The sequence below is a fragment of the Balaenoptera borealis genome (assembly GCF_965194805.1).
Source record: "Balaenoptera borealis genome assembly, chromosome: 2".
Classification (NCBI taxonomy): Eukaryota; Metazoa; Chordata; class Mammalia; order Artiodactyla; family Balaenopteridae; genus Balaenoptera; species Balaenoptera borealis.
Genome location: NC_138867.1, coordinates 178,309,135 through 178,331,217, shown reverse-complemented (window position 1 = coordinate 178,331,217; position 22,083 = coordinate 178,309,135). Strand labels below are relative to the sequence as shown.

The window sequence follows — 22,083 nt, the reverse complement described above, 5'->3', positions numbered from 1 at the left end:
TGCCACCTCTGAAGAGCCTGGACCAAAAACAGGACATTGGGAGCAAAAGCACGGTACTGAGCATGCCCCCTGCACACAACACCGCCAGAGGGGTGGGCAAAACACCTAAGCCATCCCTCCAGCTCGACCCTTGGACACACCCCTACCCTCACTGCATATAAGAACAAGCTTCCCCCTCTTCAGGGAACGAGCAAGCAAGGGAACCTGTTGCTTGTTCTCCCTCCCCCCTGCTGCAGCAGGGGCCCCAATAAAGCCTTGCCTGAATTTTTTGTCTGGCCTCTAGTCAATTTCTATTGATTGGGGAAGGCCAAGACCACTGGTCGGTATCAGTTTGAACCTGCATCTTGTAACAAGAGTCGAAACAAACATTTATTGAGTACCTATTACAGCAGGCTCTGATCTAAGCACTTCACACACATGAATGCCTTTCTTTTCCCAGCAACTCTAGGAGATGAGGACTGTTTTCTTCCCATTTCCTAAATGAGAAAAGGAAGGCACCCAAAGCATGCATATCTTCCTTGAGTACCTGGCAACAAAGTTTCTCTTTTGATTCTGAACTCTGTTTAGAAATCTGGATGTTTTTAAGTTACTGTTTTTCTTCAAATATCACCACCATGAAGTCAGATAGAAAAATAAGTAGCTCAAAGGAAAAAGATGTGGAAGAATATATTGGGTTAGCCAAAAAGTTCATTCGGGTTTTTCCGTAAGATGTTATGGAAAAACCTGAAGAAACTTTTTGGCCAATCCAATACATCAGATTTAATGAGGCTTATCCTAGGAGCAGGGCAATGAGGAGTTACCATCCCTTCCTTTATTATTTCTGTTGTTGTTGTTGTTGTTTTTAATCATACATGAAGACCTAGCAAAAACATTCCCCAAAAGGCAGGCATATGGGAAAGAAAATGTGATGCCCCGTCCAAATCTCCCCCTCCCCCGCAAGGAACCAGAACTGTCCATGGTTTGCTTGCACACCCTGTGTCCTCTTTCCTGCAGTTTATGGACACCTCTATGGCCACAGCAAAACTATAACTTAAGATTTTATTTTCCTATGTATATAAAGACTTCCTCTTTCTAAATCAAATATTTCTTTTTTTTTTTTTTTAAAGGAATTCCTTTATTTTTATTGTTTATTTATTTATTTATTTATTTATTTTTGGCTGTGTTGGGTCTTCGTTTCTGTGCAAGGGCTTTCTCTAATTGCGGCAAGCAGGGGCCACTCTTCATCGCAGTGCGTGGGCCTCTCACTATCGCGGCCTCTCTTGTTGCGGAGCACAAGCTCCAGATGCACAGGCTCAGTAGTTGTGGCTCACGGGCCCAGTTGCTCCGTGGCATGTGGGATCTTCCCAGACCAGGGCTCGAACCCGTGTCCCCTGCATTAGCAGGCAGATTCTCAACCACTGCGCCACCAGGGAAGCCCTAAATCAAATATTTCTTAATGTTTAACATTTTTTTGTTAAGAACAAGAACACAATTTTTGCAATCAGAAAAAAAAAAGGCAGTGTCCTGTTTTTTAGGGGGGCTATCCACAAATTAGAAATTTCAAAATGTGAAATATAAAGAGATGAAGTCACCTGGCCAGCTCCCAGAGCTAAGGGTACCTCATGAACTTTCCCGATACTTTCCCTGTGAACTTTCCGGAATGTGGGATCAATAATTAACTGTGGGTATTTCTGCTGCCAGGAGCAGACACGGGGCCACCAGGCCCAGGGCTGGAGCAGAGAACTGTTTTCCCACAGTTAATGCCTTAGGAAAAGCAACATAACCAAGGTGGTATGGTCATAAAAATAGCTACATGCTCCTTGGAGGGTTACTATGTTTTGCATCCTCTAAATCCCATAAGAGTATAATGCAAGCCACATATGTAATATTAAATTTTCTAGTCATCACATTAAAAAGGCAAAACAAAACCAGTGAAATTAATTATAATATGAAAAAAATTATAATAATTTTATTTAGCCCAATATATCCAAAATACCATTTCAACATGAAGTCAGTACAAAAAGTCAATGATGTGTTATTTCACATAAATCTTCAAAATCCAGCGTGCATTTGACATCGATGGCACATCTGGATTAGGACCTGCCACGTTTCAAGAGCTCAAATGCCACATGTGACCAGTGGCTACCCTTTCAGACAGCCCAGTTCTAAATGGTTTATCTATATTAACTTATGGAACCTTCACCATAACTCTATTCCCATTTCAGAGATGGGGAAACTGAGGCCCAGAAAGGCAAAGAAATTTCTCAAAGAGCTAGGAATGGACTCAAACCCAGACTGTCTGGTTCCAACATGTGCCCTCTTGACCTCTATGCTTCTCATCGTCAATTCCAACCGGAAGGAGCATTGCGGTCAGCTGGCCTGAGTTCAAGTCCTGACTGTGCCACCTATAAGCCAGGTGCCTGCATGATTTGCTTAATTGCTCTGAAATTCAGATTCTTCATCTGAAAAAGGGACACTGGCACCTACCCAGAAGGCTGAGGGATGACTTGATAGCCTAAAGCCTGCAGGACACCCCACAGAGAGCCTGGCGCCCAGCTGGGCCCTGGATACACTCAGGCTCTTTTAGCCGCTGCAATTTCTCCACTCACCAAATTCATTTGAGCAGAGTCCCAAACAAGCTACCCAACTTTTGCACATAATGCATTCTTGGAAACGTGTTTGAATGTGACTTCGCAAAACTTGAACAATAGATTTCTGTGCTGTAAAGGACATTCCATTTACTAAGGACTGCACAAATTATGAAATCCCAAATTACTTCTCACCTCTTAGGTGTCATTGTCAAAGATAGATATCCAGGGTTTCGTACATGTTATTTTAAAAAGTAATTGGATTTGTCTTATTGTGTATTTTCTTGGTTCTCATTACAAAAGTTATGGATGCTTGTTGCAAAAAACAAACCCCAAAAATTCGATCGCTAGAGAAATATGTCATGTGGAAAGTAGAGGTGGTGTGGAGATCCACATGCAGAAATGCACACAAATGGTTTGTGTGTGTGCCCAGGAAGGGTCAGCGAGGCCCCAGCTGTCAAAGCATCAGAATACGGAAGTTGAAAGAGACAATTAAAATAGCACACAATCTTCTGAAATTTCATGCGTGCGTGCACACACACAGGAATAATGAACTACGAGGATGAAAAAATTCTTTCTGTTATTAATAATAAAAAACAAATACTGATCAACCATGCTAGAGAAAAGATAAATTATCTTTGTATTCTCTCTATAGAAAATATTACAAATCATTGTCATATGAAGAGTCAATTAAAGAGTACGTAGCCATAGGACTTCCCTAGTGGCGCAGTGGTTAAGAATCCGCCTGCCAATGCAGGGGACACGGGTTCAAGCCCTGGTCTGGGAAGATCCCACATGCCACGGAGCAACTAAGCCCGTGCGCCACAGCTACTGAGCCTGCGCTCTAGAGCCCACGTGCCACAACTACTGAAGCCCGCGCACCTAGAGCCCGTGCTCCTCAACAAGAGAAGCCACCGCAGTGAGAAGCCTGCGCACCGCAACAAAGAGTAGCCCCCGCTCACTGCAACTAAAGAAATCCCGCGCGCAGCAACAAAGACCCAACGCAGCCAAAAATAAAAAATATAAATAAATAAATGTACATAAAAAAAGAGTACATAGACATAAAATGTGGGAAAAAAGTTTGGAGAGGCATGTCTGATAGCTAATTAATAAAAATATTTTGTTATTAAAAAAAAAATAGCACACAATGCTTTAGTAGGTGTTGCCGACTTGCCCTCTCCAAAGGTTCTACCAAGGGATGCCCTTTCCAACCAACAGTTTGGAGATTTCCCATTTCCCAACATCTCCAATTCTGGGCATCCCTAAATTTCTTCATTTGGTTAAACTGAGGGGGGACTTCCCTGGCGGTCCAGTGGTTAAGACTCCTCGCTTCCACTGTAGGTGGCACGGGTTCTATCCCTAGTCAGGAAACTAAGATCCTGCATGCCACACAGCATGGTCTAATTAATTAATTAATTAATTAATTAATTAAACTGAGAGGGAAATTGACTAGGTTGCAAAAAGTATACACATGCTCCAGTCGGGTCCATTTCCTCCACAATTAAACCTATGGTCACCCAGCATACGCCTCAAAAGGTTCAACTGAAGGTCAGGATTTGCTGCTTTGGGCATGAGCTTCCCCTCCCTCCACTCTCCCCCCCTGCTCGCTAAGCCGGAGCCATGGTGGCCTATAGATTTCTGCAATAGACCCTGCCCCTTCCCACCTCAGGGCCTTTGCACTTGCTGCTCTTTCTACCCTGCACCTCTTCACCTAGTTAGTTCCTATTCATCCTTTGGAGGGCCCCCCTTGAGCAGGTTCTTGAACCTGTCTTCCCTTTTGTAATAATATTACCCCCCTTATAGGATTGCTATGAGGATCAAATGAGATACATAGTTCAAAACACTTGACACAGTGTTTTAGAAAGTGTTAAGATTTCAGTTCATGGAGGTCCAGTGTTTAGCACTCAGAGCTTTCCTGCCCTGACCCACAGTTCAATCCCTGGTCAGGGAACTAAGATCCTTCAAGCCACATGGAGCGGTAAAAAAAAAAAATTCAGTTCAAGAGGCACCTCCTCCATGAAGCCCTCCCTGACCACCCTACCCAGTTCAGGGTCCCATGTGTTATCCTTTCTCATGGATCTCTCAATTTCTCTTTTTTGGTACATATCATAAATATAATTAAATAACTACTTGTGATATCATCCGCTTCATGTTTCTCTTTCCCATTAAGACCATGACTCCGGAAGGGCAGAAATGGTGCCAGACACCACGCCTGCCGGATAGGAGGCACCTGATGCATGTCTGTCAAATTAATGAATGGATGGATCAAATGGGCTCCATCTTTGACTCAATTATACTAAAGTGTCAGAGGCTACACTTCTTATCACTGTTATCAGCACATCCATTTTCTCCCTTTCCACACCTTTCTATAAAGACAAAGGATAAAATGCAGAAATGTTCACACCACTCACTGTACAACCAAGCTACATCTTGCCAGACAGACCAAGATGGCCACAAAGCTCAAACAGAACTGTTGGTGGGTAGGTAGCGCCCCCATGTGTTCGCTGGGAATCTGTTTTTCTGATCATCTACAAATGCCAAAATTCAATACTCAGGTTGTATCTTTATTTGTCCTTCTGAATTGACTCTCACCCTTCTCTCCCTGCTCTGTGCCCAAACAGGCTAACTGCATGACTTGCTCCCTTACCTTCCTTGCCTGCTGGTGCAGCCAGTGAGAGGCTCCAGCAGGAGATGGGAGGGGAGGAGGGGAGAGAGGGCAGGGTCTTTATTCCCCTCTCCCTAAACATGGTCTGGATCTAGTGACTCAATTTTAACGCACAGGATGTGGCGGCAGAAGTGATGCTACGTGACTTTCAAGGTGAGGTCTCGAAAGTATACAATTTCCACCTGGCTTTCCTTCTCTTGGGTTGCTTGCTCTGTGGAGGCCAGCTGCCAGGTTGGGAGTATCAAGCTCAAGTAGCCCAAGTAGGGAGGAATTGAGGCATCCTGCCAACAATCGGCACCCACCTGCCGGTCATGTGAGTGAGCCATCACAGAAGCAAGATCCTCCAGCCCCAGTCAAACTTTCAGCTGGCTGCAGCCCCAGTCAACATCTTGACTGCAACCTTATGGAAACCCTGAGCCAGAAAGCTCAGTAAAGCCATTCGTGGATTCCTGACCCACAAAAACTATATGAACTGATAAGTGTTTATTGTTTTAAGCCATTACATTTGGGGATAATTTGTTATGCAGCAATAGAGAACTACAACACCTGGTAACAAGAGTCCCAGGCTCCCACCTCTAGCTGGAACTCTCTTCTCCCACATCCTTCAGGTCTCCACTCAGATGTTACTTCCTGCAGGCTTCCCTAAACTCCCTTTACCCATCCTCCTGCCCCAGTTCATTTTTCATCCCGGCATGTATTCTCTCCTATCCTATTACATATGTGTTTCTTGTCCGTCTCTTCCCACTAGAATGCTAGCTTTATGTGGGCAGGGATCTTTGTTTTCTTTGATGCTGGGTCCACAGTGGAACAGTGCCTGGCACAGAGTAAGCTCTCACTGTGGTGGCCATTAGGATGAGAATCTAGCAGACCTGAGTTGTATGGGGGCTGGATCAGACTCCCACCTGTTTCCTGCCTGCTCTGTGCCCACCCTGACCAAGGGGTGGGACGTAGCTGTGACCTCCCCCTCCACTGGGTAAGTAGTAATTGGCAACTATACTGGGAGAGCCCCTCCACGCCTCCCCACTTCCCTCAGGATAAAATCCCAGGTCCTCTGTGCTGCCTCTACCGCCCCTTCCCTGCCTGAAATCCCACCACTCAGCACAAAGAACCATGAACTGTTTACATGCACCCCAGGGAGGGGTGCATAGACCCCACAAACAAAACTTTGGGGTTCAAGTAGAAAACATCAGAACATTTTTTTAATCTTTTTTTTAAGTTTGCTAAGGAATATCATTATGTAATAAATGCATTATTATAAAGTGATCTACAGAATCTCTTAGTATAACCGTATTTGTATATAATTTATAAACAAGTATCCCTCTGGGGGTTGAGCTTCAACATTTTTACTGATAGAGGTGCATGTTGAAAAACAGTTTTGGGAGTCATTTATCCTAATGCAATTTTGCCACCCCCGGAGGACATTTGGCAACGTCTGGAGACATTTTCAGTTGTCACGACTGGGGCAGGGGTGCCACTGGCATCTAGTGGGTTGAGGCCAGTTATGCTGCTAAACATCCTACGATGCACACGGCAGGCCCCCACCGCGAAGAACCATCCAGCCCAAAATGCCAGTATTGCTGAGGCTGAGAAGCCCTGGCCTAAAGCGCTAGACTCCCTTGATTCTGGGGTTTTTGCACGGCTAGCTGCTTCCTTCCCCCACTCCGTTCGTCACCTGCTGAGACTTCACACTGCCAGGACTCCTCCAAGAAGCCATTTCTGATGCGGCCAGGCTGGGCCAGAGCCCCTCCCCCCCTTGCTAGGTTAAAATTGTCCTGGCCCCCCGGGGTTCTCAACCTTCCGTTTTACAGTGCAAATTCCCTGGAACCCCTAGACAGCCCGATTCTGCAGGACGGCTAGGGACCAGGAATCAGTATTTTTAGCAAGCACTTCCTCCTTCCCCGCCAACTGCCTGCCCCTTCATATTTTGCACATAGTAGGTGGCCCAGGGACTAGCTGAATGTCTACAGCATGCCAGGCGCTACTAAGTGCTCTACCCGGGGACTCGAATCCTGGCACACGCACGCGCGCGGGCACACACACACAAACCCACACCCCAGGATGTAGCCACTATCATCATCCCCATCTTACAGAGGAGTAAACTAAGGTTCAGAGAGGGGACGTGGCGAGGTATGAGGCTCAAAGTGAGAAAGGGGTCCAGGTCCTAATTAGCGCCTGATTCCTGGGGGAGAGGAGGGGACGGGAGGGGAGGGGACAGAGCGATGGACTGGGGGAGCGCGAGCTAGCGGGGGCCGGGAGACACACCGCGGCCTTCAGATGCGGCCCCGCCCCCACGAGGGACGTGAAGACGCGGACCCCGCGCAGCGTGGGGACATGTGACCGACTGCAGAGGCCGCGCCGCCTCCCCCGCCCGAGATCTGCGCGCTCCGCCGCAGGGTGCAGATCGGGGGCGCCCGCCTGGGTTTGGGGCGCAAGAGCAGAGGTGGAGCCAGGGCGGAGCCAGCGCGCCCCGTCCCCCTCCTTTCCAATCGAAAGCGAAACGGAGGGCTGGAAAGGAAGGGCGGAGCCGGCCTGGAGGCCCCGCCCCCTGCCCTGAGAGGCAGCTGGACAGACGGGCGCGCCCAGGTAGGGGGGCGCTGAGCGCCCAGTGCGGACCCTCGCGGGGACCTGCGCCGCCACCATGTCTCAGGAAGGTGTGGAGGTAGGAGAAGGCTACAACTGGGCCGGGGGCCCGCGAGAGCTGCTGGGGAGGAGCCGGGGGCGCGGAGGGGGCTTCGCAGTTCCTGGGGACTCCATCCGAAACCTAGACCTTCCCCCAGGCTGGCACTCGTCCCCTTCAGAAAGGAGAGTGACCGCCACATGCCCCAGAGCGAAATGCGGCCTCCTCGAGGAGAAGCGGGGGCTGCTGGGTCAAGGGTCAGAGGCCAGGGGTTACCTGGCCGGCCTCCTACTTTAGCCTGGGACGTGCGCCTTAGTCCGCTCCCTCCCCCAGTGCCCTGTGGGGACTTTGGCTTTTTCCAGGAAATGCAGTAGAGGGATTGGGGTGGGGGGGATGCGGAGGCTAAAACCAAGGGTCAAGTTCAGGCCGTGAAAAAAGGATGCCTAGGGATGGGGGAGGGGCGATCGCGCCTCTCCTTCTTCCATCTGAGCCCCTCTCTCCCAATCCCAGCTGGAGAAGAGCGTCCGGCGCCTCCGGGAGAAGTTTCATGGGAAGGTATCCTCCAAGAAGGCGGGGACTCTGATGAGGAAATTTGGCAGCGACCATACCGGAGTGGGGCGCTCCATCGTGTACGGTGAGCAGGCGGGGGTCCTGCCTGCAGGGGGTTCCGCTGGGGGGCGGGGAGGGGATGTGGTCTCTGCTGAGGGTAGGAAGAGGCAATGAGATCACCTCTTTGGGGGATGGTCTGTATCGGGGTTCGGGCCCTGAAACTCCCACAAGATCTTTCAAAGGCCTTTCACTTACACTTACTCTCCCCACCAGGGGTAAAGCAGAAAGATGGACAGGAACTGAGTAATGACCTGGATGCCCAGGTAAACTGCCCCCTCCCCTCAAAGGATGTGGTAAGGGGAGGGAGAACAGAAGGGTCAGGCTCATCCATGGCAAGCCCCATCTGTGCCTTGTCAGTCCACAACTCATGGTCTAGCCTCATTCACTTATGCACCTCTCAGTCGTGTATCTGGCCAGGGAGCCTGCAAACAGTAGATGCTCATTACATGCTGACTGTATTAAATGGAAGAGAGAGACAAGAAACTAAGCAGTGAAACGAATCAGGATTGTCATTATAGAGGAGCCAAAGAGATCAGGGAAAGCTTCCTGGAGGAGGTGGTACCAAGTTCTTCAAGACTAAGGAGGAGTGATCTCTGGGAAGGGGAGCGGTTGGAGAGGGTCTTCCTGGGAGAGGGGGTGGCATGACAAAAGGAACACACAGACAGGCTGGGATGAGCAGGAGATCAGAGAGGAGAGAGGGAGGGGCAGGGGAGCCCATGTGAATGAATGAATGAATGAATGAATGAAAGGCTTCGCATGGCCACTTTGCCCCTTAGATGGCTTTGGTGGCTGGTGTACTGGTTGGCGTGCCTGAAAGACCCAGCACAGGGTTGTTAAAGAGTATAATAAAGTACGTATTATACCCTTAACATTTATATATTTACAGTTATACATATAATGAGTATGATAAAAATAGCAAAGAGTATCATTGATTGAGCACTTCCCCTGCGGCAGGACTCCAGGAATTTTACCTGTTGACTTATTTCATTGCCACAGGTCCTGTGAGACAGGTCCTATTACTTATCATGTTCATTTTACAGATGAGGAAACTGAGACACAGGGTGATGAAGTCACTCACCAGGTTCATGCTGAATGCAGGTGGCAGCTGGGATTTGAACCCAGGCCACCAAGAGTCAAAACCTGGGCTCTTAGATGTCCCTCATTAGGAGGAGTGGCTTGGCCACACACCCACAGCTGGACGTGATGAAGCCAGGGTTTCAACCTGCATCTATCTGAATCCAGAGCTCAAGCACTTAACCTAAAGCAGCATGGCCTCAAAGAGGTGACCTGTCACAATGCCAGCAAGTGTGTAGCATTCATTGGCAGGAAGGGAGCATGGGGTCCAGCCTGTTCTGCCATGCTCACTCAGGGTAATCTCAGGCAAGCCCTCTCCCGGCTCTGGGCCTCAGTTTCCCCGTCTGAGCAACGGGGATGACAGGTGTGCCTACCTCCCAGGGTTGCTATAAGGACAACTGAGGTCACACATCCTGCCCTCAGGAAGTGTATGCTGCTCAATCAACTCCTCCTGAGTTAGGGACACTCTACTCTTATATGGGGCCAGAACCCTGCCTCCCCGTGCAGAAGCCCCACCCCCAGAAAAGAGGCGTGAACCACATCTCCAGTTTCTGCCCCTGGTGTTTCCACCCAGGACCCCCCAGAGGACATGAAGCAGGACCGGGACATCCAGGTGAGTCCAGGATGTGGGACAGGGAGGTAAGCAGGGAGGACATCCATGGGGGTGTTCATAGGTGAGGAGGAGGGACACTGTAGGGGCAGGAAGGGGAGAAGAGGGCTGACCACCCTCTCCATTCTGCAGGCGGTGGCGACCTCGCTCCTGCCACTAACAGAAGCCAACCTACGCATGTTCCAACGTGCCCAGGAAGACCTCATCCCTGCTGTGGACCGGCAGTTCGCCTGCTCCTCCTGTGACCATGTCTGGTGGCGCCGCGTGCCCCAGCGGAAGGAGGTGATAACCCAACCTCTGACCTTGGTTCTGTCCTGGCTCCACTCCGAAGCCCCACTCTTAGTGTCCAAACCTCTGACCCAAGAACATCAGCCTCTGAGAGCCCAGCCCCGGACCTGTAACCTCAGAGATCAACCCCAATCTCAGACCCTAACCCCAACCCACTGAGCTGGACTTTTCAACTTGACATTCAACTTGAGAAGCTCAACTCTTATCCCGGAGCCTGACCTCTGACTACACAGTTTGACAGCTACCACAGAAACCAAACCTGACCCCCAAACCACAACCCCAAATCTGGCTTCTGAACCCCATGACCAGTGGTATGCTTCTGGTAAATGCCTAATAACCGGCTCTCGTGGGGCGGAGGCACCCCCAGATTTACAGTGTTTGCCAATTTCCATAGTGTAAATCTCGCTCTGGCTAACACCAGGCTATCACTGCTCACCTCTGACAGCAAGCCTGCTCCTGTCTCCGCACCCCCAGGTGTCCAGATGCAGGAAATGCCGGAAGCGCTACGAGCCGGTGCCCAGTGAAAAGATGTGGGGCGTGGCTGAGTTCCACTGCCCGAAATGTCGGCACAACTTCCGGTGAGGGCGCTGACCCCACCCCCACCCCCCATCCTCGGCCCTGCCCCACCCCAGCCCTAACCCCTCCCTGCCCTGGCCCCACCCTGGCCCAGCTGGCCCTTGGACCCTCACGGCCCTGCCCGCCCCCAGGGGCTGGGCACAGATGGGGTCCCGGTCCCCCTGCTACGGGTGCGGCTTCCCCGTGTATCCGACACGGATCCTCCCTCCACGCTGGGACCGGGACACAGATCGCCGCAGCACCCACACCCACTCCTGCTCCGCTGAGGACTGCTACAATCGGCGAGGTGAGGGCCTGGCGCGTCCCCATGGCCTACCCCCCCATTCCGGGCAGTCTACTTGGCCTTGACTGACTCCTGGGACATACACCTCTGAGGCTTTAAGAACCAAGGTCTCTGCCTGCTTCTTCCACACACCTCCTAAGGCCTCAGTCCTGGAGGCCTTTTCATCTCCCACTGCAACGGCCCCTCCTTCCACATCTTCCACGGTCCTCCAGCCTCCTTACCTCCAGGTCACTCAGGACCCCTGCCCCTCCTAACACCCACCTCCCATGGCGTCATCTACCTTCCATGTTTCCTTGCATAAAGTTCTGTGGTTTCACTCTGGTGGCCCACACCCCAGTGTCCTGTGGACTCTGCCCCTGTGGTCTCTGTGTTCTTGGCTCCTGTTGTGTCCTCTGTAGTCTCGGGTGACGCCCATGTCCCTGGGTCTCCTGTGGCTTCAACACCTGTTACTTTCACCTCTGAATTTCCTGTAGCTATGGCCCCAGAGCCTGTGGCCTCAGCCCCTCCCCTCCCCAGAGCTCCCCATGGCCTCAAGCCCCAGGACCTCAGAACCTCTCCCTCCCCAGAGCCCCACGTGCCTGGGACGTCCTGCGCACACCCCAAGAGTCGGAAGCAGAACCACCTGCCCAAAGTCCTGCACCCCAGCAACCTCCACATCAGCAGTGGCTCCACTGTGGCCACCTGCCTGAGCCAGGGGGGACTCCTGGAAGACCTGGACAACCTCATTCTGGAGGACCTGAAGGAGGAGGAGGAAGAGGAGGAGGAGGAGGGCGGGCACGGGGAGTGACCCCTGCCAGGTGCAGATGCAAACCAGACACGGTCTGTGGAAATTTTGTGTTGTTATAAAATATGAGCTCAAACGGAGATCTAAATGCCCTTGGGGAGCCGTCTGGGTCCAAGATATTGGCAGGGGGATTCCTGGGTGCTGTTTTCAGGGTCCTGGGGAGCAGATCCACAACGAGAAGAGGTCTGTGGGACACAGCCCACACTGAGTCACAAAGGAGGTGTGGCCAGGACAACTTGGGCTCCTGCTGACACACATCCCCTGTGACCTGGGGGACAGACGAACAGATGGTCACAGCCTCAGGGGCCTGATCAGCATGGCAGCCTTCTTGAGAGAGTAAGCCCCACCACGAAACTCGGCCCAGTAAACGCCATCCTGGTAACGGCTACGGTAGTGGCCACCACGATGCCACACACCATTGAGGTTGGAGTGGGCACAGGCATGGTACCACCAGCCTCCCCGCTGGTACAGGGCGCAGTTACCTGAGGGAAGAGAGAATCCACGTCTTCTCACCAGAATAAAAGCCTCTACCAGCACCTCACTAGTACAAGGCTTTTGCCAGGCATCCTCTGTCCCCGTACTTTGTTCAGAGTAATAGCCTTAATTCCTTCCTTATCCCCTTACCAAAGTACAAGTCACATTTTCTCCACCCTTTCTGCAAACTAGGAGTTTTACCTCTCATTCCTTTATCAGGGAAAACAACCTTCTCTACTTCCTTTCTAGAATAAGAGTCCTAGCTCTCATAGCTCCCCCTATTCCCCCCACCCCCCCCCACCACCTTTCACAAAGGCAGGAGTCCTGACTCTTACTGCCTCATCAGAGAATGAATCTGGACTCTGCACCCCCTCACCAGAATAAGAGTCCTGTCCTCCACTCTCTTGTTTATCCTGATCCTTACCAGAGGGAAGTCTTACCCCACCCCCTTTCATTTCCGCACTAACAGTCTCCTACTCCCTCCCCCACCCCACCACCAGAATAAGGGCTCTTTACCAGAATAGGAGTCTCGGTCCCTATCCACGGTGCTGAAAGGCTTGTCATTGTGCCAGGATAGAGAGTCTCCAGCATCTCCATGGTAATGGCCAAGCCGTAGGCGGTAGTGGTCACTCTCAGGCTCCAGGGAAAAACCATCATAGTGGGCACGTGCCCCGCGGCCTCCCCAGTCCTCGAGGAGCACCAGTAGCTCATGGTCCCCATGGCTGGTCAGCTGATGCACAGGTTCAAGGCCCAGCCAGTATTCCCCATCAGGCTGCCCAAAGCCCGTCTGGCAGGGCAGGAAAGTCAGGGAGTCAGAAGCAGGTCCCCTTACCCTGCCCAGCCTTGCCCCACCCACCCGTGCCCACCTTGTAGTGCTGCCAGGTAGTGAAGAAGTTGACGGAGCCATCTTGCCGCCTCTGGATCACGGTCCAGCCTCCACCCTCCAGCTGTTGCTCACACCACGCTGACATCACATGCCGGCCCACTCGTAGCTCATACACTCCGCTCCGTCCATGGCCTGCCTGGCGGGCCTCTGCACAGTCCCGCCATGGGCCTACGGGCACAGGGATATGGGACAGGCACAACCTGGACCAGTCAACCCTTTACTGGAGTAAGAGTCCTGATTCTCACTGGTCCCCTTACCAGAACAGTCGAACTGCCTCTCCTATCCCCTCTCCAGAATAAGAGCCCCAATACCCCTTTTCTTACCTAAATAAGACTCTAAGTCATTCTTCTCTCACTAGAGCAAATGTGGAGCCTGGGATTCTTAAATTCTCCTTCTATCGTCTTCTCATCAGAATAGAGGTCTTAAACATGGCCCTCTGAATTCCCTCAAATTCTCACCAAAGTAGCAGTCCTGAATCCCCTGCCCTCTTGTCAAAGTAAGAGTACCTCTCCTATTTTCACACCATAGTAAGAATTTTGGTCTTTATCAAAGTTAAGAGCCATATCTCCCTGTTCCATTATCAGAATAAAAGCATCATTTCCTCCAGTCCCCCCAGCATGAGAGGAATCTGGCATTAAAGTCTTGACTCATATTTCCCTCTATTCACGCTGCACTGGGAATCTCCTGGCTCCTCACACCCCCAACAGCCCTGCCCTTGTCTTACCTGCTGGCTTGGTAGGGACAGCAGGGTGCCCTGAGGGCACAGGAGAGGCCAAGGGCCCCTGCTGTCTCAGGGTCTGGTCTCGCTGGGATTCTGGGGCTGAGTTCAGCCTCCTGCTGGTGTCATTGGTGCCACCTACCAGACTGACTGGAACCACAGGCACCAGGGGTGGTGGCAGGACCTGGGGTAACCGAGAGAGTTAGATGTGATCGCACTAACCCTTAGCCCAGGACGCTCTGGGCTCGTAAATCTCCTAGCACCCAGATGGGAAGATCAAGCAGGGGCGTGTATTGATCCTCCCAAGCCTAACTCTAGTAGTCAAGAAGAGACAGAGCTGGGCTTAAACTCCTGCTCTGGTGTTAATGGCTTAACCGATCTGTGCCTCCAAACTTTTCTGTGAAGTTGGGATAATATGAGTACATCCAATATTGAGTATTAACTTACTGAATCCTCCCGACAACCCTGTAAGTTAGGTACTGTCACAAAGCAACAATCGCTTATTCAAAACCTAAGGCGAGACATAGTCCAGAATTTAGAATAATATAGTACGAGTTAGAAAGAGTCATACAGGGTCTACCTTTATATTACCTAACACCCCCAACGAGGTCTTTGGTCTTTATCCACATATTAATAATATGCTTGATTATAGGGTCCGATGAGTATTCATATTAGGTAGATAAGTAAAGACTTTAAGTAGCTACCAGTTGCGTTTTGACCCAAATGAGTTACTGGGAAAGAGGTAGGGGTCCGTTTTTGGAGCTTTTTGTATTTCGGAACTGAGAATCATGGGGTTGGGACTTCCCTGGCGGTCCAGTGGTTAAGATTCGGTGCTTCCACTGCAGGGGGCACGGGTTCCATCCCTGGTCGGGGAACGAAGATCCCGCATGCCCCGCAGCGCGGCCAAAAAAAAAAAAAAAAAAGAGCATGGGGTTTCAGGAGGCCCATCTACGGAAGAGGCTCGCAAGAAGTGGCTGCTATTTGGGGAGGGGGATAGTTTCAGAGTTACCTGCTGCTGCCCGCCCGCACTCCCCGGGCACAGGCGTTCCAGGCGGGAGATGAGGCCACTCTGCTGGCTGACCAGCTGTGCCAGCTCGCGGAACTTGACGTCCAGCTGGTGGAAGCGGGCGGCGGCGCGCTGCGCCTCGGCCGAGGCGTTCAGCACGCGCTCCCCAAGCAGCGCCAGCGCGGCGGCAGGCTCCGCCCCCAGGCCTAGCCCCGCCCCCGGGCCCGCCTCGTGCTGCAGCTGCGCGCGCAGCTGTCCCAGGCGCGCGCTCAGGCCGCGGCTCTCCTTGCGCAGCGCACGCACCTCGCCGGCTACAGCGCCGTCGGCCGTCGCCAGCCGCTGAAGTTCGCGCAGCAGCTCCTCGTGACGGCCCACTCGCACGCGCAGCGCCGCCACATCGCTGGCGTTCACGGCCTCCGGAGTCGGGCGCGGAGCCGCCGGCCCGCTCCAGCACACGGCGCCTGTGAACTTCTGCGGGGGCAGCACGAAGGTGTAGGTGCAGCGCGGGGCGGCTGCGCGCGCCCACCAAGCGTCCAGCAAGAGCAGCAGCTGCATCGTGAGCAGCCCGGGTGCCGACATGGCGGACCTGCAGGCAGAGGATGAACGGGAAGGAGGGGGCCCCGGAACCCAGGCTCGACCCCCTACTCTCAAGCTGGGCCAAACCTATCTGGTCCCACGCGGGAATGCACATGTGTACAGCTGCGTGGATCAGGGTTCACACACGCCCGCCTCCATCCCTTTCCCTGCCCCGAGGCTGGAGATACTACAATAGAATCCAGCTCTGGCCTTGCCACTGAGCTCCAGACGCCCTGCGGGTCAGTATGTCTCGTCCATTCATTCAGCAAGCATTCCCTGAGTGCTTACTGTGTGCTGGCCTCAGTTCTACGCGCTGGGAATACAGTTGGGAACAAAACACAAAGATCCCTGCCCTGGTGAGCAAGGACCAAATAAACTTAGAATTAATAGAGTGTATTAGACAGCCCTAGGTACTAAAGATAACAGTAAAAGACAGAGGCGAATTCCCTGGGTGTCCAGTGGTTAAGACTCCCGGTTTCCATTGCAAGGGGCCTGGGTTCCATCCCTAGTCTGGGAACTAAGATCCCGCAACCTGCACGGCGCGACCAAAGAAACAAACAACAACTACAAAAAAAAACCCAGTAAAAGACAGAGATATGGGGATATGTGCAGGGGCAATTTGAGAGGAGGGAAGACCTGGAAGAGGTGACAGTTTTGAACAAAGACCTGAAAGAGGTGAGGGAGGAAACCATGGGGGAATCTAGGAGAAAAGAGGTCCCTGGCAGGGGGAACAGAAAGTGCAAAGGCCCTGAGGTTGGACCATGCCTGATGTATTAAAGGAACCTGGAGGAGACTGGAGCAGAAGCCATGGGAAAACAGGTGGGAGGGGGTGAGGGGAGATGAGGGGAAAGTCTCACTAACTCAGTCTAGTAGCGGACACCCTATTTCCCACTTCCTCAGACCAAAACTCCAGAGTCATCCATGTTGCTTCATGGCAGATGGAGCCCATCAGCCAGGCCTATCAGCTCTTGTGTTTAGACCCTGAATTCCTCCACATTCCCCCCCCCCCATTCTCACTCCCTCCCATGATCCCAGCTCAAGACACCATCTGGACTTCCTTAGAGCAGCTGCCTGCCAGGTCACCAGGCTTCCATCCTCAACCTCTGCTCTGTTTCTCCCTCAGTGGCCAGAGGATACCCGTGAACACCCAAGTCAGGTCACGTCCCTCCTCCTCTGCTCAGGACCTCTGTGGCTTCCTCCTCACTCAGAGGAAAAGCCCAAGCCCTCCCCGCAGCCCACAAGGCCCTGCATGCTCTGCCCAGTCCCCTCCCTGCCCTCCCCTCCTCCCATTCACTCTCCCACCCACCGCGCTCACTCTGCTTCAGGCACCCTGGCCTGGCTGTTCCTCAAACACACAAGGGACCCTCCAGCCTCAGAGCCTTTGCACTTGCTGTTTCCGCAGCCTGGAATATTCTTCCCTGAATTTATCACAGCTCCCTGTCTCTCCTTATTCAGGTCTCAGCTCAGCTGTCTCCTCCTCAGAAGCCCTCTTTGAGGGACTTCCCTGGTGGCGCAGTGGTTAAAAATCCGCCTGCCAATGCAGCGGACACGGGTTCGATCTCTGGTCCGGGAAGATCCCACATGCCTCAGAGCAACGAACCCCGTGTGCCACAGCTACTGAGCCTGTGCTCTAGAGCCCTCGAGCCACAACTACTGAGCCCGCGTGCCACAACTACTGAAGCCCATGCGCCTGGAGCCCGTGCTCTGCAACAAAAGAAGCCACCGCAATGAGAAGCCCGCGCACCGCAACAAAGAGTAGCCCCCACTCACCGCAACTAGAGAAAGCCCGCGTGCAGCAAAGACGACCCAACACAGCCAAAAATAAACTTAAAAACAAAAAGAAGCCCTTTTTGACTACCCCATTTAGAGTTGCCCCTGCCTGGGCACGCCCTAGCACAGTCTGTCTATTTCATTTTAGCCTTTATCACTCTGCAATTGCCTTGTTTGCCATTGTTTATGATCTGAATTCCTCCACCAAAACATCAGCTCCCAGAGGCTGAGGCTGGGTTTTGTTCACTGCTCTGTCCGCAGCGCCTAAAACAGTGCCAGGTGTCACACACACCCCGCACGCAACACCCACGTGCCCCGGGTCTGCCCACATGCCCCGCCCCCGCCACGTGTTCCCTGGCTCCTACAGGTGAGCTTATACAGGTGTCTTCGCTCAAGGGTGTATACTTGTGGCCACCAACCCGCGGCCCTGCAGGATCCACACACGGGCCTCCATTGTCTTCATTCCTGGGGTTCACACACTTGCAGGCTGTCTGATGGGGAAACACATCCCTCCCACGTGCACATGCCAACATTAAGAAAATGTTCCACATGTCCACATGCTGGCCCTGTCCGCGCCAAGATCCACCATATCCAAACCCACACATCCTGATGGCCACACAGGCGCATGTCCTGCAGGCTTCATTGTCACACACATTGCCTTGTTCACACACTCTACAAGCATTCCTTGAGCACCTGTTGTGTGTCAGGAGCTGTTCCAGGAGATGGGGACACAGCTGTGACCAACACAGACAAAACCTCTGCCCTCGTGGAGCAGGTTGGGAAAACAGATGGTGGGTAGGCCAGAGGTAAGTGCTTAGTAGAAAAACAGGGAAGGGGGTGGGAGATCTGGGCTGGGGGGGCGTTTTAAATAGAGGAGTCAGACCTTACTGAGAAGATGACACTTGAGTGAAGACCTGAAGGAAGAGAGAGAAAGGGAAGAGCATTCAGGCAGAGGGAACAGCAAGTGCAAAGGCCCTGAGGTGGAACCTTACTTGATATGCCCAAGGAATAGCAGGGAAGCCTGTAAGGCTGCAACAGAATGAGTAAGGGGGAGAGCAGGAGGAAGTGACGACAAGGAGGTGATGGGGGCAAAGTGTGCAGGGCCTTGTGAACCTTGAGGAGGATTTGGGGTTTTACTCTGAGTCACGTGGGAACCATGGAGGGTTCTGTGCTGGAGAAAGGCATATTCACTACTGTACTCACACCCCAAGCACTAGCTACCAAGGGCAGAGCAGGGTCCTCTCATTGCCGCCCCCCGCCCAAAGACATCAGGCCCTCCACAACAGGGATGGACCAAACCCGTTGGAACTAGAGTGTGTGTAACATCCACTGCCTTCCAGGATCTCAGCCTGGGGTAAAGAGGAGGTCTGGGGAGTCCCCCAGCCAAGTCAAGGCCCAGGTTTCCCAACAGACAGATTCAGCCTCCACCTGCCCTCCCACCCTCCTGCGCTCTCACCTCTCACGACCAAGACCCTGAGTTCAGCAAGGCCCGCAGCAGACACAAGAAGTCCGAGGAGGAGCTGAGGGTCCAGCAGGGCCTCTGAAGTGGAGAAGGGGAGAGGCTGGTGGGAGATCAGGAGGGAGGAGGCTTGGTAACCACCCCCGGCCACCCAGAGCCTGGAACTAGAGCGGTGATGCTGAGCCCAGGAGCTCCAACTGTAAATATTTAGCATTTCCCATGTGAGAACTGAGGCAGAATTGCCAGACCCTCCTGCCCAGGCCACCAGAGCCTGATAACACAGTTCAGTGCCCTGGACGTTCCCCCTACAGCAGAGCACAGAGCGTGGGAGGCTGCAGGCCCAGGGAGGCTGGGTGGATCCCAGCCTCAGACATAGACAGGCACAGACACACACACACACACACACACACACACACACACACACACACACACACCACAGAGAACAACAATAGCGAATATCAGCGGCACCTGCTGCCTGTCAGGCATGACTCTAAACTCTACATTTTGTATCTCATTTAATCCTAGCAAACAGAGCTGGTTTCTGTATGTAGCCACATTTTACAGCAGAGAATGGAACCTCAGAGAGGGTGAGCAACTTGCCTGTGGTCACACAGCCAAAGAAAGGATCGGCAATGGGATTCGGCCCAGGTAACATGGCTCCAGAACTCACACACGTATACCACAACAGTCACACACACACCTCTGTGTGTGCACATAACAATACAGCACAAAGACACACACGGATACCCAGTGAGACATGCAAACCACTGCACAAAGCAGCAAAGATAGACACATGGAATCTGTGTGTGTGTATGTGTATGTGTGTGTGTCCGTGGATTTTCCCGGCACAGACAATTACAACAACATAACTGGAGGGAATTCCCTGGGGGTCCAGTGGTTAGGACTCAGCGCTTTCACTGCTGGGGCGCAGGTTCGATTCCTGGTCTGGGAACTAAGATCCCACAAGCAGCGTGGTGCAGTCCAAAAAAAAAAAAAACGACACAACTGGAAATAGCACAGATTTGGGGAGCAACTGTGTGTTCAAAATGTGGTCACAGGACTTCCCTGGTGGCGCAGTGGTTAAGAATCCTCCTGCCAATGCAGGGGACATGGGTTCGAGCCCTGGTCCGGGAAGATCCCACATGCCACAGAGCAACTAAGCCCGTGCGCCACAACTAGTGAGCCTGTGCTCTAGAGCCCTCGAGCCACAGCTACTGATCCCATGTTCCACAACTACTGAAGCCCGCGCCCCTAGAGCCTGTGCTCCTCAACAAGAGAAGCCACCGCAATGAGAAGCCTGCGCACCGCAACAAAGAGTAGCTCCCACTCGCTACAACTAGAGAACGCCTGAGTGCAGCAACGAAGACCCAACGCAGCCAAAAATAAATAAATTAATTAATTAAAATAATAATAATAATAATAATCCGCCTGCCAATGCAGGGGACACAGGTTCGAGCCCTGGTCCAGGAAGATTCCACATGCCACAGAGCAACTAAGCCCGTGCACCACAACTACTGAGCCTGCGCTCTAGAGCCCGCGAGCCACAGCTACTCAGCCCGCGTGCCACAACTACTAAAGCCTGTGCACCTAGAGCCCGTGCTCTGCAACAAGAGTAGCCACCACAATGAGAAGCCCGCGAAACGCAACAAAGAGTAGCCCCCGCTCGCCGCAACTAGAGAAAGCCCACACGCATCAATGAAGACCCAACGCAGCCAAAAATAAATAAATTAATTTAAAAAACAACAAAAAATAATAAAAACAAAATGCGGTCACACACGCACACACCACGACTTAAAGGAAAATACCCCGTGGGTTGAGCGTGTCTGTATCTCTGCGTCAGGCACGTACACACCCAGGTACACGTGGTCACACACTGGCAAGCGCAGAGACGCAAACCAGGCACACGGCAAACCCCTGATACCCGCCCACAGCCCAGCGCAAGTTTCCATTTGTCTCCCACACACACTCTCACATCCTCACACAGGTCAGGTCCTGCAGGGCCGAAAACAGACAGAAGTAACCCACACAATCATGTCTCTGAGGGACAAAGTGACTCACGTAGAGCCCCCACCAGGCTAGGGTCTCCGGCTTGTAAGAAGGCCTCCCTGACTAGCAGTCTCCTCCCAGTTCCTACAGTCCTGAACTCGTAACCCGAGTGGCCTCCCTGGCTGAAGGAGGAAATGGTCGTCCCAGATCTGAGAGAAGCTGCCAGGCTGGGCTCCCGGCCTGGGCTGGCGCCCCCCCCACGCTGGGCCCCCTCCAGCTTCCCCCATTGGCAGCAGAGAGAGAAGAAACCTCATAAGTCAAGGAGAGGGGATGACAGGAGGGAGAGAGAGTCAGAGAGACAGAGAAGGAGAAACGTCTGGGAGATCGGGAGAGAGATGGGAGATGGGGGTAGAGATGAGAAGAGAGAAATGGGGATAGGGACAGAGAGAGAGAGAGAGGAGAAAGATGGAAACTTACAGATGATGAAGGAGACAATTTTCGGCAAGGACAGAGCTGGGGAGAGGGAGACAGAGACAGGGAGAAGACAGGGATGGGGACGGGGAGACAGAAGGGGGCAGAGGAGAAAGAATTGGAGTGGGGAGACAGATAGGAGAGGGGAGGCAAAGGGTGGGGAGACAAATGGGGGAGGGGAGGCAAATAGGGAGGGGAGACAGATGGGGGAAGGAAACAGATGGAACAGGGGATGTTGGGGGATCTCTTCCCCCCACCCGAAGGTTCTGGGGAAGAAGCCAGAGGCCTGAGGCCAAGGCTGGGGCTTTGAGCGGAAACTGGGAGGGGGTGAATTATTCACGAAGCTCCCGCCTTGCTCTGAATTTCCAGAAGGTGATGTGGAATTTCCATCCCTCAGCCCGTCCGCAGACAGGGCCCCCGCGGGGGACAGCCGGTCCTCAGGAGCTGGAGCCCAGATGAGTAACTGCCAAGGTGCTATCCCCTTCTCAGGCCCCCAAGTGCCTGGCGCCAGTGTGCCAAGTATTGTGCATACATCATCTCTCTTAACTCGCGGGTCAGAGAGGAAATGATGATCCTCCTCACTTTGGGATACTTTAGGAGCCTTGGAGTGGAGAACGTGTGTCTCAAAATCGCACAGCTGGTGGAAATGGCGGAGGCGGGATTC

General features: G+C 52.7%; 2 protein-coding genes across 7 annotated transcripts; one reads left to right on the top strand and one right to left on the bottom strand.

Moving 5' to 3' along the window:
* Positions 1–7,573: 7,573 nt before the first annotated feature.
* On the top strand, positions 7,574–12,153 carry SHFL (shiftless antiviral inhibitor of ribosomal frameshifting). The gene is made up of 8 exons (XM_082381627.1): positions 7,574–7,891; positions 8,360–8,483; positions 8,672–8,721; positions 10,107–10,145; positions 10,275–10,424; positions 10,905–11,008; positions 11,138–11,292; positions 11,856–12,153. Exons 1-8 carry the CDS (start codon positions 7,871–7,873, stop codon positions 12,074–12,076), a joined length of 864 nt encoding a protein of 287 aa, XP_082237753.1. The 5' UTR covers positions 7,574–7,870; the 3' UTR covers positions 12,077–12,153.
* Positions 12,112–21,974, bottom strand: ANGPTL6 (angiopoietin like 6). 6 transcript variants are annotated; one of them, XM_082381621.1, is made up of 7 exons: positions 21,021–21,419; positions 18,960–19,065; positions 15,161–15,743; positions 14,158–14,335; positions 13,414–13,601; positions 13,064–13,334; positions 12,112–12,555 (listed from the first exon to the last, which is right to left on the bottom strand). In XM_082381621.1, exons 3-7 carry the CDS (start codon positions 15,734–15,736, stop codon positions 12,365–12,367), a joined length of 1,404 nt encoding a protein of 467 aa, XP_082237747.1. In that variant the 5' UTR covers positions 15,737–15,743; positions 18,960–19,065; positions 21,021–21,419; the 3' UTR covers positions 12,112–12,364. The 6 variants fall into 6 exon arrangements, with proteins under 6 accessions (XP_082237747.1, XP_082237745.1, XP_082237744.1 ...); XM_082381619.1 differs by having other exon boundaries at positions 18,960–19,043; XM_082381618.1 differs by lacking the exons at positions 18,960–19,065; positions 21,021–21,419 and adding an exon at positions 21,952–21,974.
* Between the last annotated feature and the right edge of the window lie 109 nt (positions 21,975–22,083).